The following is an 18707-nucleotide window of genomic DNA, read 5'->3' as shown; positions in this document are numbered from 1 at the left end:
CCCTTATTGTAAAGTTGAAGAAGTTGGATGGATTTTGTTTTTTATATTTTTCATTGGAGGATCTTGAGCTTTAGGTTTATTAAAGTAGAATATTTCCATATCATTTTTTTGTATTACTCAAAATAGTTTATAATTTGTAAATAAAAAAATCAATGTTACAAATGGTACTTAACTTATATTAAAATATTTAATACAATATTTAAATTTTAAAAATTTTAATATTTAAATTATGAGTTCGTTAATTAATATAATATTTACATTATTATTTTTTTGTGTTATGTGTCATTAGTTAACGCTTGTTATGTTATAATTGAGTATTATATTAGTTAATAAATTTATAATTTAGATATTATATTAGATATTTTAAAATTTTAAGTATAAAATTAAATATTTTATTATAACTTAATGATTATTCGTATCATTAACTCTAAAAAAAATCACAAATACTAAAATTTAAATTTCAAACCTATTAAATTATACCTCTTAATGATGATTATATAGATTAACTTGAGTTTAGAAAATGGGTTTTTTGGTCATAAGATTGAAGGCCAAAAATGTAAAACCACTATAGTAAAAGGCAAAGGGGGAATTTTAATGTTGTTTCTAACAACCAAAATAAATGAATAAAACTCCAAGAAGAATTAAATAGAGTGGGCCCAACTCCAATCCCATTGAGAAAGCAAAGGAGAAGAATGCGGTAATGACAGAAGAAAAATGAAGAGTTGAGGACGTGAAGGAAGGCACCAAGTTTGATTTTTTTTTTCTTTTGACCATTTTTGCCGATTTGCAAACAGCTTCTGCGTCGGTGCATGCATGAAACAAGCAAAGCAAAGCACCACCGACTTGTTCAAAAGTCTTCAACTTACTTTCAAAAGCCTAAACCAAAGTACACATAGGTCTAAAAATAAGCCTATATCTACTTCTAAATTCTTAATTCCATGGATTGGCTTGGTTGAATTGGTCGTATTTATCACCAAAAAAATGTACATCTTGTTTTTATATTCACTTGATTTTTTTTTCTTCATCCTATTAAATGTAAAATTTGACTGATTAAGCACTCCAATTGGCTATGAAGAAGCTTTTTTTCCTTTATAAAAGGCCAAAATATCAAACTCAACTCCGTACTTATTTTTTATTAAAAAAATACAGTTTAAAAATAAAAAATATATATTAAAATTAAAATTTTAAATTTATCGAATGTCATCTTAAAAATAAATATAAGAATTAACTGATTCAAACTTCGGATTCAACTTCATATTTATTGATTTTTTTTATATAATGCAAAGATATTTTTTGTATAATGGACGCATTTTCTCACATCAATTTGATAAATTCAAAAATTTATTTTTAAAGTACTTTTTACAAGGATTGAACACTAATTGATAAGTGTCAAATATTGATATTTCATGTAATATAAATAATGTTATGTTTTTTTGCATAATGCAAAATATTGATACGTTTGATTTATGTTATATGTGTGGGATCTTGTACTAATAAATGTGAATACGATGGTTTTGGTTGATAATTTTTCCTTTGTTTACTTGACTTTGAAATATGGAGTCATTTTCTTGAAGTGGTAGAGCCATTGATGTAACCTCATGATCCATATGGAGAAAAATATAAATGAAAAAGAAAATGACCCATGACCCTCAATCACAAGTTAATTATATCATTACCAAATATTGTTTTGTGATTAAGAATTTCTTCTAATTTTTGGTTATAAATGTGATCTTTAGGGGCCACTTCAATTTAATAAAATTGAGAATTGCCCTTGATTAAAGAACTAGGGTAATTAGACATTATATGTGTGTGTGATATTAGACTATACAACAAAAATTAATTTTCAAATACTCAATTAATTGGTTCATATAATTATTCTTAAAATGTGATATTTTATAATTTTAAAATTCAAATATCAATTCTTACGATCCCTTTCTCTACTCTCAAATTGTGACCTCTTTTGCACAAAAAAAAAAAAATCTTCTTTGATCTCATAATTCCACCCAACTTATTTTAGTATTAGGATTCAAAGTCAAAACCTTCAAGATAAAGTCTTAAGCTTTAACCCATTGACATGTTTACATGGAGATATTAGCCTACTATATAATATATTGCAAATGTAATAATTAATTAAATTTATATTTGATGTACTATTAGATGATATTATTTCATTAATATGTAAATATCAACATTTAAAATAAAAAATTAATATTCTTTTAAAAATTTACTTATTAATAAGGGGATATCATTTGACTTATCTCATTAATTAGGTTATCATCCGACAAAATGACAATGTATAAAATTAAGATACTAACAATACATCGAACATAAACCCTTAATTAATTATATATCATACTTGCATTTGTGTGTGACCACAATAATGAGGTAATAATGAATCAATGGCATGCATTCATGGAGGAATGTTGTAATATTCTCATTGTAGAGGATAGATATACCCCTACTTAAGTAATGCTTTTGCAATAATCATCTTAATTGGATGGCCTAGCTAGGACGACGACCAAATTATATTCAGCTAATTATTTTCCTTTTATTTCAGCAAAATTAAAAAAAAAAAGGATGCACGTATATTGTTCACAATCAATGACCACATTTAATAATGTGAAGATGGCATGTAGACCTGATAATCTAAAACATAATATGGTGACACAATACGAAAATAATATGAATAAAAGATATGAAAATGATATGATTTAAAATTTTAGCAAAAATCATATATAAGTTTAATAAAACTAAAAACATATATTTCATATTTTTATATCGATATAAATCATAACACATAATTTTCATGTAAAATACGGTACAAATAAATAAATTATTAATATTTTACATAACATAAATATATAAATCATCAGGTCTAAATTTACATGTTAAACCATAATATTTCATTTTATGATTTTTATCAAGGTGTTGGTTCTTGTTTGTGCTAAGAAAGAAGGAGAGGAAGCTATTTTTTTTAATTTTACCAGGGTATTTTCATATTCTGTATGAACCTAATCTTATTTTTTATTGATTTTAAAATTATATCTCTTACATTGATTCGATACATTTAAATATTTTTTTTAAAAATATTTTCACAAAAATCGAATATGATAAACAAACTTAATCAATGTGAGTGAAATTCATGTTCCGGTTATTGATTACCTCATATAGAGTTATATTAGAACATTTGTCCAGTTGATTTTTGATGAATAAACTTAAACTTTATGTATACCTTATTGCAGCTGATTTATTGAAATAATTAAAATTCCTCCCCTAGTTAATTAGTTAGAAGACCTAGATTGGACCTCAATTCCACAATTTCAACATTTATACAATGCCCCATAGGCCAACTCGACTAACTCTTGGCTTTTCAATTATTTTTCCATTACATCAATTAACTTGCATGGGGTCGCTTTCGCTTAGAAAATACTCCACGTCATCTATCATAACAAAGATACTAAAAAGAAAGAAAAAAAAAAAATCAAAGCAATAGAAAAATGAAAGCCACCACCCACCAAATTTTCATTAAAGTTTCAAAGAAAGCCATTAATATATATATATATATATATATATATATATTATTAAATAAAAAAATTATATGACACGATAATTTTACATCAATAGTATTTTTTTTCAATCGAATGTAATCATAATTTTTTAAAAAGATTAATTATTAATTAAACATATAATATAATTAAATGATCAATATAAACTATTTTTTTATAATATGATTTTACAAAATAATTTAAATAAAAAATATATACTAATGTGAAATAATAGTTTCATACTTTTTTTATTTTTTATTTTTATAGATGGATAAGAAACTGTTATGTTATCCTCCCTTCTTAAAGACAGACTGCCAATGATGTTGATGTCAAAATTGGAAGAAAGGTCGCATTGAACATGGGAAACTGTCGGCAGACATATATAGTTCTCAAATCTAAGATTATTTATTTATTTATTTATGCATTGATCTGGACAGGTTTGTATAATGTATTTTTATTATAATATTTAATTTCATGCCAGCTTGAAGCTCTGGATATTATTAAAAAAAGATATGGAAGTAACATTAAAAAATCATATTATTATGCCTTTATTTTTTAATTTTGAAAGATTAAGGATTATATGTACCAAAAAAAAAGATTAAGAATATTAGACAAACTTTTATAGCTATCTAAATTTACATAATACTTTTTTCGTGTCCATTTAATAAAAAATAAAAACAGCATTAAGAACCAATTAAATACACAATTAAGTAGTAAAAATATGATATAAACCCTAATCGTAATGTCTTCTTACGTAAATTGAAATATTTTTTGATATATCATTAGTAGAATTTTTAAATTTTAATAATTAAAAATTTTTAATATCAACAAAAATTTAAGAAATACAGCAATCTATGGGCTAAATAATTTCCAAGTGAAGGGGGAACAAATTCTAGCACTTGGATTGAACTTTGAAGAGATCTTAATTTGAATATTTTTTTTCCTCCCATTTTGCCTAGCCAAGTAGACTAGAAGGATGACAAGGCCAATAGTCAGTGAGAATATTTATCACACGTCAAAAGCCTTAAATAAATCTGGAAAAACATGTGATGTGGTCCCTAAGACTCTTGACTTACCCAACCTACAAATAATGAATTCAAGAATCTAACCTAACATTGACTTGTGTATGTCATAATAAGGGTTTTTAAGTTTTGTTATAATATTCTCTTTTTCAACGGGTTTAATTAGATTTGATACTCTAAAATATAATATAATAATATAATACAAATATGATATGAATATAAGATATAAAAGTGATATAATTTAAAATTTTAATAATAATTATATTGATATGAATTATAACATATAATTTTTATGTAAAATTAATATAAATATATAAATTTTAATATTTTACACGATATAAATATACGAATCACTAAGCTAATTTAAATAAATTTATCGGTATTGAGATTTAAGGATTTATTTGGATGGGTGATGAGATTAGTTTTAGATTTTGGTGAGATTGAAAATTACGATAGAAATGAAATTAATTAATATAACAATGAGATTAAAAATTATATATAATAAAAAATTTACATTATGTAATGCTTGTAAAATTAAAAAATTATTAAAAAAATTAAATTATTTTATGTTAAATAATAATTTATTATTAAATAATTAAAAATTAATAAAAACAGTAATATATTATATAATCTTTTTATTATATTAAATTAATAAATTATATCTTGATATAAATATTAACAAAATTATTTTAAAATTTTTTAATTTAGTTTTATTTTTATAATACAATTATAAAGATAAAAAGGTAAAAAAACAAAAAACAAAAAAAAGAATGGTGTATTTACCAACTAAACTCATGAGGTTTCAATTGATCATTGGAGGTCCTGACGTTTAAAATCCTCTTCACTATGCTATCATTATTAGCCAAACATATGCATGGCACGATTAAAGACACTAATCACGCCACACTGAAGCTAATCATTGTTTCAATTGAGCCCTAAATTCTTTGGTAATTTTAGTATACAAAATATTATAATGTAATTGTGGTTATATGAATCAATTAAATTAAATTTTAAATTTAATTTAAATTTATTTATATGTATAATTATCAAAACATGCTTTAAAAGCTTTAATATTCTAAAGAAATTTGGAGTTCATCCAAAAAAAAAATACCAATATTTTTCTAGTTTAAAATCATTGGAAGTTTATAGTACGGATTATGGATTGAAAGCTTTGTTGGCGTTAGGGCTACATAGCCTATGTTATCAAGCCCGGGTAAATTGTTTTTTTGACCTACAATTTTCAGCCTGGTAACTCCAGGCTTCAAAAAGGAATATGGTGATGGTCTTGAAACGTTATGGGCCAAACAAGAAAAAACGTGTTTTCCTAGTAACTTGAGCAAAAAATAAAAGTTTTGCTCCGTAGAAAAAATAAAAAAGAAAAGATGAGAATGAAAATTTTATTGATTTAATAGTTAACCTTTATGACAATTTTTTTTATTTTATAATTTAATTATTAGATTAATAAATTTGATAACTCTTTTCTATTTTTTCTATTAAATAAAGTCAAAAAATTATTGTAATTTCCCTTGTTTGATTTATATCTTCATGTAAATTATGAAAATCAAGTTTTCATATGAAATCATAGCATTGCACGATATACATTCAAATGTTTAAATTCAATGATTGATGCATAATATTTTTCGTTCAAAGAGCTAAAATTTATTTTTAATCATGATTATTTGACCAATAACATATAAATTTTTAAGTTTTACCACTTAGCTTGATGATATACGGCTATATATATAAATAAAAATAAATATAAGTCATCGATAAATATCTAAAAGAAATAATAGTAAATATAGCTTCATTAATAAATGATTAGTTCAATTGATTAAAATTTTTTTTTTATAAAAAAAATTTAAATTCGAGTTCTATCAACGAGTTTTTGTTGAGATCATATTAAATACACGATCTGAATTTATATCAAAAAGGTCTCATTTGCAATTTGGTGCAAACAAAGAATAAAAGCAACCCATTATTTTGGATGTCCATATATTCCTTTTGGCAGGGAAAAAATTGGTCAAAATTTCATTTTCGGATTTTGAAGAGAGGTTTTATTAAGTAAATTAAACATTTAAATTAATTATTCAACTTCAATATCTCCCTAATTAGAAATGTCCTTTTTTCCTTTTGTAATTTTAATTTGGACTCCTATTCTATATTATCATATGAACCCTAATCTTGCTCCATTTTGATTTTACGGATTTAATTTTATAAAAATTATCATAAAATCTTGATTTATAATTTGATTTTACAGAATCAAGTTCAAGAATTATAATTCAAGGTTTTTGAAAATTTAATTTGATTATTGATGGCTGCTTTATTTTGATTTTTATTCTTTTGTACTCTTGATTTCTTCATTTGGCACCCCAATTAAAAAAAAAAAAGATTTTAGTAATACAATCTAGGTTACATAATTTTGTTTTTGAAATAAGATGAACAAACTCGAACTACACGTGTCGCATATCCAACGGTCGATACTATTACAAATAGTTCGACCTTCAACATAATCTTTGGTCTAATATATAATTCCCATATCCTCTGAAGTTTGAACAAACTTTGTGCTTCTTTTTTGTTTCTAGCTTGAATATGGTCTGCTTTTGTTTCCTGGTGGATCAAAGGCGGAAGCTGACGAACACGAAGCCAGCCGCCGGGATGTGTTCGCGGTGTGGCGGAGGAGCAAGCGTCGGCGACATGAAGACGATCACCCGATTTTGTTATGTTCCACTGTATTGGAAATCTTGGAGGGCTATAGTTTGCACATTTTGTGGTGCTATTCTTAAATCTTATAGATGAAGTTCGAATCCATTACTCTTTTGGCTTTTCTTTCAATTTTATAGGACTTGAAGATTTATTAAAGTATATATAAATATAAATTATAAATTAATAAATTAATTTGACCGATTTAAAGATTTATGCAATCATTTTTTAAATGAAATATTTAATAAATTTAAATTTTAAATTTTAACACTTATAATTTTTTTTTTGAAAAAATAAATTTATTTGATCTTTGGATATTTGAAGGTAAAATTGAAATAAGTTGCAGTGAGGAGCAATTTTCTTTAAAGAACGTAAGCAGGTAGACAGCATCTTAAGCAATTTAAGGAAGAAGGTTGACATGTCGTATAAGCAAAACATGAGAGGAAAAGAACGTCAGCCACGTGGCATCTTTGCTTGACAGTTCATGTTCCATTTTCTTCATTTCATTCTTCTTCTCCACACCCCAAAATAATACTACTCTTATCTGTATGATAATAACTTTTTTTTTTTTTTTAGTTTCAAGTGGGGAAAGTGTAAAATTCAATTATTTTCATTTTCTAAGTATTTTTGAAAATTTCCTTGTCTTGTTGAGTAGGTTAGAACCAAATATATTGGGACTATACTAAAAATGATCATTTGTTTTGATGAATTGGGTAACTAGAATTTTTGTCATATGAATTTGCAAAAAAAGACTGATAATTATTTTTTGTACAAAAAATTTTGTAACATAAAAATAAGAAAAGATATTGTAAGTATTAATTAAGATTTAATTATTAAATTTGTTGATTGATATTTTTAATAATAATTATATAAATTAATTGAACTAAATTTTAAATATAATTAATTAATACACAAAGAATTTATAATTTCATTGTGGATGGGTAAATCATATATAGATAAATAAAAAACATTTATAGGCTAACAAGTATATTCTAATTTTACAATCTTTTTGTCAGAATTATTATTACACTCATTGTTATTGAGTTAATTAGATTCTTTTACTCTTTCATTTTTTTACTAAGGATTTGATGAGGTTAATTTGCACAATAAAAACTATCTTCTTCCTTGTTTTCATATCAAAGCAACCTGCTTACCTACTTGGATTTCTTGAATTTTCAATTTGCTTGGTTTGCTTCACATCCTTCATGATTAAAAGAGGCACATTAATTCTTTCTAGTATATCACCAAACCATAGGTAGCATCTAAACATTTTGCTCAAAATACTTAATTTTGTTGGAAACAGGCCAATTTACTCGATTTTTAATTTTATTCGGATATTATATTTTGGATCAATCATATTTAGTAAAAAGAAATTGATGATAATTTCTTTTATTTTTGTGATATTTCAATCTGACATCAAAAAATTGTAAAAATCTATTAGGATATATATGTAAAAATATAAATACTTATTAGATATTTTTTATGGAACAAAATTATAAAATTTTTGAATTAAAACGAATAATATCTCGTAAATTAGTGTAAATCTTTACAAATTGTATTAGAGAGGTCATAAGTCTAATAGGACATAAATGTTACACTGTAGTAGTTATATATAGAATCACAGAAGAGTTAAGTGCTATACTCTATGAGTCACCTCTTGTATTCTAACCTGTAGTGTGACTCTGGTTATGTGTTTTCAAGTTTTTATGTATATTTTATATTGAGTTTGATGTTTAATGTTTAATGCGATTCTAATTCTATGTGTCTGTGTCCATTTTATATTAGACTTGACGAAAATGTCAAGTTTTAACAAAGAGTTTAAACACTCTAATCTCATAGTGAAAGATTGTAAAGATCTACTATTATATATATGTAAAAATTTAAATTCATACTTATAAAATATTTTTTATTGGATAAAATTGTAAAACTTTTGAATTAAAACAAACGTTTTGTGAATACAAATCTCAATAATTTTTAAAATTATTTAAAGATAAAATTTTGGGACAAATCATTATGACATCAACAACATTTGTACGTATCCTTTTACTCAAAGAATTGATTTGGACTTAGGTTTTTTAAGTAAAAAATGTTTACTTTTCTTTAATATTAGAAATACTTAAAAATTAATAAAATTATGATCATTAAAATTAAAATTTTAACATTTTATTAATATATTATATTAACGTTGACTAGGAATATGTATACCATGAGCAAAGGAAAAATAAAAAGAATGAAAACAAAATTGGAAATTTCATTATTATATAGAGAAATGGGGTGGGAGAGGGGGCCAAAGATTTGGAATATCCAATAAACAAAAACATCCAAAGGGAATGACGTGCATATGGCACTAACATGGTAGCAACGTTTGTTAGTTGACTTGAAAATGACACTTAAACATATAATTGTTTGTTCAATCTTCAATTTTCATCTTCCTTTTTTTTTTCTTATTAGATTTTATTGTTGAAACTAACTCTATAAAAAAGAGTACAAACCAAATCTTCAAATTTTCATCTTCCTTCATCATTATGCAGTTTTTTTTTTTTTTTTTTGCAAAGTTTGATCTCATATGTAATCTAAAATTTTGATATTTTCATTTGTAATTTTTTGAATTTATTTCAAATTCATCTATCCATCTACGTATCATTAAATTTTAAATATAATTTGATTTGTGCATATTCACCAAAATATCGTGTGATAAATTTTATTGATATTTCATCTAAATTTTAATGTAAAGACTAATGAATTTGGAACAAAATCTAAAAATCGCAAATGAAAAAATTAAGGTTTTTAAGTCACTAATAAAAATAAAGATATTATAAAAATTTTAAAGATTTATGACTCAATTTACTCTCCAAGTTAATTTTAATGTAAGAGCTGTAGTTATTCCTTTTTATTATTAAAACCATAGTGAGTAATGATTATCAATTTTTATGCATCACTCTCTTTCACACACACACACACACACAAAAAGTCATTTTTATTTGAGAATGTACAAAAATAGTTGTTATCTTAGTATCTTTATAAAATATTGTTTGAAAAATGTCAAAATAGGAATCATTGTCATGTGAAAATAAGCAAAAATTCCTTACGAAGTTTGGACATATACAAATCTTTAAAATTCTACTTGCCATTGGCTAATATTCTTTATGCATAGATATGATAATCTTAAATATAATATGATGATATAATATGAACATAATATAAAAAAAAAGATATGAATGTGACATAATTTAAAATTTTAGTAATTATTATATATAAGTTTAACAAAATCAAAAAATATATTTTATATTTTTATATCGACATGAATTATAACACGTAATTTTTATATAAAATATAATACGAATACATAAATTTAAATATTTTATAAAATATAATATTTAAAAGTGATGGCATAAATAAATTTAATTTTTGATTTGAAGATTTTTTATATAACTATTGCTAATTAAAGAGAAATTTTGTAACCTTTTTTTTATTATTTTTAAGGTAGTGTAGAGTTAGATATTGAATTTAGATATTAGGAATTTTGTTTTTTTTATTTAAAAAATTGTAGTTGTAGTTATCAAACTAAAGGAAAAGTTTGGAATTTGGAAATTACTCTTATTTCTTTATATTGCTTAATGGTTGTTGAGTGAATTTATTGTTATTAACTATGTTTCATGTAAAATGCTATGGATTGCGTGGTTTTAGAATGAGAAACAAGTAAACCGTGACATCGTGGTATCAGAGCCCAAGTTAGGCTCAGTGGCGAGATTAACATGACCCTATGTGTGGGCCTAATGATGTGAAATTGAGGTGGTACTAAGCTCAAAAGAGCTACTAAGATGCAAATGTGGTCAGATGGCTATGGGGGCTCGGAAAGGAGCCAATGATACGTGCTGTGGGAAATTTTGGCCTATGAAAAGGTTCTCGAGTAGACTCTTGGATGCCAAGCAAAAGGGCACTAGTGTCTAACCTTACCTAGAAAAAGGTGTTGGCATGTTTTGGGGCATGTGATGCCTTTACGGTGGAAGAAATCGTGGTGAGACCAAAATGCGAAAAAGGGCTTACACCATGAAATGGTGTTGTGTAAGGCCAGTGGGGCCAAGTGAGTTTCGTCCTGAGGGACATGAGACATGCGTATCAAGATTAATTACTAATGTGTGCACTTGTTATATGGTGCAGGTGCCCCAGCAGGGGTGTAAGCTGAAGTATTCGGGTTTAAACATGGAGCCATTACACAGAGGGGTCTGAATTGGCTAAGTATTGAAGCCATGAGTTGTGATGGTCAGTAGACCATGAGTTGTGATGGTTGGTGGACCATGAGTTACGTTGATCAATGGACTATGAGTTCTCATGGTTAGAGGATCACGAGAGTGTGTGAGTTAGTGAATCGAGTTTTGTGTTGCCAAAAGGGAAGGCCTCACATGTGGTAGTGGTCAGTGGGCCACGACAGAGTGTAATCTAGTGGAACAAGTAAATGAAAATTAGCCAGTTGACAAGGCCTTCAGACATATAGGTTAGTGGACCATGAGAATTTAGCGGGTGGCTGAATCCCCGAGTCAAGCAAGTCAGTGGATGAGGTGATTGGTTAGATCAATGGATCTCTGGGTTGCAAGTCAGTTGAGATGCCCTAAGAGCTATGCCAGAGTCAAGGCAGATGAGTTGTAAAACTATCGAGGAGACATGGTTTCGTATAGTGCTGAACCGAGTTTCAAGTAAAAGTGGGGGAGACTTGTGATTCCCTGTGGGATTGAGTCAAGATAGAGGAGCCTGAGCAGATGTAGCATAGTGTTCGAGCTAAGAGCAGAGACCAAGATAGCCCGCATTAAGGTGCTGCCTCGAGGACGATTGGCCAGAGGGCCACACCTTGAGAGGTAACCTTGGAGGGGTCGAGAGGACCTAAGTTGTGAGATAACCGAAGTGTCTGAATGCAACCGTGCTAGGATCTATCGTGTGTGGTGCCGTATGAGTGCGGTTGACCTAAGCACCACGTCCAGAGGGGCGCATCAAAGAGTCGATGCTGTAGGCGTGAAATTGGTGTGAGGGGTCACGTCCAGTAGGATGCACCAATGAGAGGTGAAACGGGTGGTCATTCATTCTACTAAGGGTCATTGATCAATGAGGGTGCCTCGAGGTCGCAACATGATATGATCAAGGGAAGCAATGTTGTGGCACATATGCAGCAACCAAGATAGGGTGAGATGGTTCAAGTAGGAACAGAGCGGAGGTGCATTGGTACTGGGATATGACCAATCTACATCAATAATGGACGAGTACTGTGGGTGGTGCCCCATGTGATGGGACTTTGACCCAATCTTTGAGGGCATAAGTAAGAGACATATGAGTAAATGTCGACTATGTGCAACAAGAGAGTTGGGTGTGGTCTTGGCGTCGATGAGGTCATTGACATAGTAAGTGGGGGAGAGTGTTATAGTCAGGCCTTGGTATGCCTTGATCTTGCCATGATTGACCCAGAGTTGAGCAGCGATCAAGACCAAGCTGGCGGGAAAGTGGTTCTAAGAGATGCAGGCGTGCATTTGGAGCATTAGAACAGATTACTAATATGTTGTGTGGACAGTGAAAATCCTGGACCGCAAGATACGTAGGTAAGTTCAAGACAGTGGTCAAGCACCCTCAAGCTAAGTAGCCCAGCAGGTGCCAGCAATGGAAGCAGTGTGCAGGCATTTTGAGCATGAGAATATGTTAGGGATATTGTGCGTGGATAGTCTGAGCCTTAAACCTTAAGATACATAGGTAAGTGTGAGGCAGTGCACCAGTGCCTTGAGACCAGCTAGCCAGTCAGGTGCTGTCGGTTAAAGCCATATGCGGGTACCTTCGAGTGGGTTGGTGGAGCAATTAGTAGAATCAAGGAATAATGGTGACCAAGAAAAAGGTTATGGGGCCCAAAGTTAGTCGGAGAAAGGCCTTGAAATGGCTGGAGAGAAAAGTGTCCCCATTTCAGACAATCTTACGGTTACTGGTAGGAGACTAAAAAAATCTCTTACGCTCTTTACAGAGGATGACTGGTGCCAGCTCTCCACCACCCCCTTAGCTAGCGAGTAGTCAGGTGCCTCTTGGCTAGTCTGAAGTGGTTACTCCTAGGCACTAGTGGTGTCTAGGTGGGCGGGCATCGTAAGGTCACGAGCGTGGCACGATGTTTCCTCGGGTCATGATAAACCCGGGGACGGTTGGGGCCGACAGGCCTCGTATCGCGCCTTCGCGTTGAGCCATGAGGTTACACGATAGAGTTTGCTATGCCTCTTGGTTTCCCCTCCTTGAGTTAGAAGGATCATGAGATGATGTTTGCATAAGAGGGATGCCATCGAGCCTGAGAGATGTGTAGGCTAGCAGACAAGTATGCTGCTAGACCGTTGTGGTCAATCGGTAAAGGTGTGCTGCAGCTGGGGTAGTCCACCCAAGTCTCCCTTACGGGGTAGTCCACCCAAGTCTCCCTTACGGGGTAGTCCACCCAAGTCTCCCTTACGGGATTAGCATGATATTGGGTGTCAATCATGCGTGTGGACAGTCTACATAAAAGCTAAAGGCCTAAACCCTAAGAACTGAGTCTCGTGGGATGAAATGAGTCTAGAGGTTCCGAGTTTACTGTTGACCAGTGATTAAAGACCTTAACTATGGAGAGTGGTAGTTTAAAAAAATTAGTGGAAGTATTAATTATAAAATTCTTTAATATTAATGTTTTTTATTTTTTAATTAATTTTGAATTCAAAATTTAATTCTCTTGCTTCAAATATATAATCACTTTAAAAAGTGGTATATAATATATTTAAAATTCATATTTCATCGCTAACCATGGTCTTTTATTTTTAAATTTTAACTTTCTTTGTATCAAAAAAATTAATTTTCTATTAAGTAACTTAAGTTCATAATAAAGGTAGAGCATTTCAAACCAAACCATAATTAGTAGTGAGAAATTTTTGTTAAAGTAAATATAAATATAAATGATGAATTAATAAATTCATTTGACCAATTTGAAGATTTATGCAGTCATTTTTATAATGTAATATTTAATAAATTTAAAATTTAAAATTTAACATTTATAATATTTTTCTGAAAAAATAAATTTATTTGATCATTGGATATTTGAAGGTAAAATTGAAATAAGTTAGTGAGGAGCAATTTTCTTTAAAGAACATAAGCAGGTAGACAGCATCTTAAGCAGTTTAAGGAAGATGGTTGACATGTCGTATAAGCAAAACATGAGAGAAAAACAACATCAGCCACATGGCATCTTTGCTTGACAGTTCATGTTCCATTTTCTTCGTTTCATTCTTCTTCTCCGCACGTCAAAATAATTCTTTTCTTAAATGAAAAAAAAAAAGTTTTGAAGAACTTGTTTTTTTTTTTTTTTTTTTATTTTATGAAATTTGATCTGATTTGATTTTAAATTAGTTGAGTCTCAAAATGATTATCGGATATCAGCGGGTCTCAAACCAAAAATAACTTCCTTTTTTTTAAAAAAAATTTCAAGTAGGGAAAATGTAAAATTCAATTATTTTCATTTTCTAAGTATTTTTGAAAATTTCTTTGTCTTGTTGAGTAGGTGAGAACCAAATATATTGGGAATATACTAAAAATGATCATTTGTTTTGATGAATTTGGGTCATTGGAATTCTTGCCAATGAATTTGAAAAGAAGACTAATAATTATTTTTTTATACAAAAAAGTTTGTAATGTAAAAATAAGAAAAGATATTGTAAGTATTAATTAAGATTTAAACATTAAATCTCTTGGTTGATATTTCGTAATAATAATTATATGAATTAATCGAACTTAATTTTGAATACAATTAATTAATACATAAAGAATTTAAAATTTCATTGTAAATATATAGATAAATAGAAAACATTTTACAGGCTAACAAGTATATTCTAATTTTACAATCTTTTTGTCAGAATTATTATTACACTCATTGTTATTGAGTTAATTAGATTCTTTTACTCTTTCACTTTTTTACTAAGGATTTGATGAGGTTAATTTGCACAATAAAAACTATCTTCTTCCTTGTTTTCACATCAAAGCAACCTGCTTACCTACTTGGATTTCTTGAATTTTCAATTTGCTTGGTTTGCTTCACATCCTTCATGATTAAAAGAGGCACATTAATTCTTTCTAGTATATCAACAAACCATAGATAGCATCTAAACAGTTTGCTTAAATTTAAGTTTAGATATTTAATTTTGTTGGAAACAGTTCAATTTATCTTGATTTTTAATTTTTTTTGGATATCATATTTTGGGCTAATCACATCTAATAAAAAAATTGGTGACAATTTTTTTAAAAAAATTTTTGACATCGAAAAATTGTGAAGATCTATTATGGTATATATGTAAAAATCTAAATTGATACTTGTTAGGATGTATTTTGTAGGATAAAATTATGAGATTTTTAGATTGAAGTGAATAATATTTCGCAAGTGATTATAAGTCTCTACAAATAGTATTAGATAAATCACTAGTCTGATGTGAGCTAAATGCTATATTATGAAAGTCACATCAAGAATCATGAGAGAACTAAGTATTATACTTTAAAAGTCGCATCTAAAATTTTAACATTTAGTGTCATCTTAGTTTTGTATTTTTATGTGTTTTGGATTGAGCGATACCATTAGAGTCACACTTATAATTATTAAAGAGTTAAGTGTTACACTTTAAAAGTCACCTTTAGAATATTAACATTTAATGTGATCTTATTTCGTATGCTTCTATGTTCTTTACATTGGGATTAATGATGATGTTAAGTTTTAATAAAAAAATTGTGATATTGTAATCTCATGTTGAAAGATTATGTTATTTTATATATATATATATATATATATATATACACACACAAATCTAAACCTATATTTATGAAATGCATTTTATGAAGCAAAACGATAAAATCTTTGGATCAAAGCAAACATTACTTTAAATAATAAGTGCAAATCTTCATAATTTATAATTTTTAAAATTATTTAGGGGTCAAGTTTTTGGATAAATCATTATGACATCAACAACATTTGTATATATCCTTTTACTCAAAGAATTGATTTGGACTTGGTTTTTTTATTAAAATATGTTTACTTTTCTTTCATATTAGAAATACTTAAAAATTAATAAAATTATGATCATTAAAATTAAAAATTAAAAATTTTATTAACATATTATATTAATGTTGACACAGAAAATGCATACTCTGAGCAAAGGAAAAATAAAAAGAAAGAAAACAAAATTGGAAATTTCATTATTATATAGAGAAATGGGGTGGTAGAGGGGACCAATGATTTGGAATATCCAATAAACAAAAACATCCAAAGGGAATGACGTGCATATGGCACTAACATGGTAGCAACGTTTGTTAGTTGACTAGAAAATGACACTTAAACATATAATTGTTTGTTCAATCTTCAATTTTCATCTTCCTTTTTCTTTTTTTTTTATTAGATTTTATTGTTGAAACTAACTCTATAAAAAAAAAAGTACAAACCAAATCTCCAAAATTTCATCTTCCTTCATCATTATGCAGTTTTTTTTTTTTTTTTTTTTGCAAAGTTTTATCTTATATGTAATATAAAATTTCGATAATTTCATTTGTAATTTTATGAAATTATTTCAAATTCATTTATCCATCGACATATCGTTAAATTTTGAATATAATGTGATTTGTGTATATTCACCAAAATATCGTATGACAAATTTCGTTGACATTTCATCCAAATTCCAATGCAAAGACTAATGAATTTGGAACAAAATCTAAAAATCTCAAAATAAAAAAAAAAATTGAGGTTTTTAAGTCACTAGTAAAAATAAAGATATTATAAAAATTTTAAAGATTTATGACTCAATTTACTCTCCAAGTTAATTTTAATGTTAGAGCTGTAGTTATTCCTTTTTATTATTAAAATTATAGTGAGTAATGATTATCAATTTTTATGCATCATTCCCTTCCACACACACACAAGAAGTCATTTTTATTTGAGAATGTACAAAAATAGTTGTTATCTTAGTATCTTTATAAAATATGGTTTGAAAAATGTCAAAATAGGAATCATTGTCATGTGAAAATAAGCACAAATTCCTTACGAAGTTTGGACATATACAAATCTTTAAAATTCCACTTGCCATTGGCTAACATCCTTTATGCATAGATATAATAATCTTAAATATAATATGATGATATAATTTAAATATAATATAAAAAATATATGAATGTAATATAGTTTAAAATTTTAGTAGTTATTATATATAGGTTTAACAAAATTAAAAAATATATTTCATATTTTTGTGTCGATATGAATTATAACATATAATTTTTATATAAAATATGATACGAATACATAAATTTTAATATTTTATATGACACAAATACATAAATCACTAAATTTATTTACGTGTAATAAAAATGCAAAATGTTGGAGAAACACCCCACATCAATGATATTTTAATTCGGTAATATTAAAATTAATTTTAAAATTAAGAGTATTGAATTTAAAATTTAATCATAAGTTAAAAGATAAAAAACATTTCAAATTAGTTTAATGATATTAAAATCTGTTTAAAGATTTAAAATAACGAATTTGAACTTTAATCGTAATCTAAAAATTAAGAAAATCATTCCAAAATTGGACAAATAATTGTTTTTTCTTAAAATTAAAGAAAAAGAAATATTGTTAATTTAAAAAATAGGGACGTTGGTGATCGTGGCCATGTGAGCCGATGCCGGTGGATTTTAGTTAACGGTGTTTAAGTTCAGATTCCGTCCACTAGATTTAGTTAACGGCGTTAAAGTTTTGTTAGGGTGATTTAATTGATTAATTTAATTTTTAAATTTAATTTTGCTTATTTGAAAGTGTTAAATTTTATTATATGAAGCTTTAGAATTATTAACATTTCCTCTATAATACTATTGAATGGAAATGATTGTGGATGAAGAAATAAAGCTGACTTGAATTTGTGAAAAAAAGATAAAAATAATATTGTTATTATTTTTTATTTATTTTGAAATTATTATTTTATTAAAATTAAATATTATTGAATTTTTAATTATTATATGAATTTTTTAAATTATATAAACTAAGCATATGATAACTTTTTAACTTTTTTTGTGAGATTTTTTTAAACTCTATCAACAATATATTAGGTAATTTTTTTTATCATGAAAGAGTTATAAAATCCTTTTATATATGAATTAAAAAATAAAATATATATAAATGAGAGGGATATTAAAGGTAATATTGATATCAAATAAGAAAGATAATATTGATATTAAATTTATTATATAAATAACATAAATAATAAAATAATAATTATTTAAAAATTACAATTAATTTAAATAATTTTTCAAATCAATAATTGATTACATCATTTATTATCGATTCTCCAAATTATATTAAAAAATTCTTAAATTTTCTTTCCAATAATTTTTTTCCATTTTAATAAATATTTTCATTTTCCTTTTTTTTTTC

General features: G+C 27.2%; 1 protein-coding gene across 1 annotated transcript; it reads left to right on the top strand.

Moving 5' to 3' along the window:
- The first annotated feature begins 6653 nt into the window (after window positions 1-6653).
- On the top strand, window positions 6654-7940 carry LOC111287952 (uncharacterized). The gene is made up of 2 exons (XM_022878646.2): window positions 6654-7364; window positions 7592-7940. Exon 1 carries the CDS (start codon window positions 7157-7159, stop codon window positions 7361-7363), a length of 207 nt encoding a protein of 68 aa, XP_022734381.1. The 5' UTR covers window positions 6654-7156; the 3' UTR covers window position 7364; window positions 7592-7940.
- The last annotated feature ends 10767 nt before the right edge of the window (window positions 7941-18707 follow it).

This window comes from Durio zibethinus, chromosome 4, assembly GCF_047325235.1.
Source record: "Durio zibethinus cultivar Kanyao isolate XHJ-2024 chromosome 4, ASM4732523v1, whole genome shotgun sequence".
Taxonomy (NCBI): Eukaryota; Viridiplantae; Streptophyta; class Magnoliopsida; order Malvales; family Malvaceae; genus Durio; species Durio zibethinus.
The sequence above is the reverse complement of the archived record's forward strand: the minus strand, read 5'-3'. Positions and strand labels throughout refer to the sequence as shown.

Bases quoted from the DNA above. Each gene is read 5' to 3' on its own strand.
- LOC111287952 (XM_022878646.2), top strand. From the start codon at position 7,157: ATGGTCTGCTTTTGTTTCCTGGTGGATCAAAGGCGGAAGCTGACGAAC.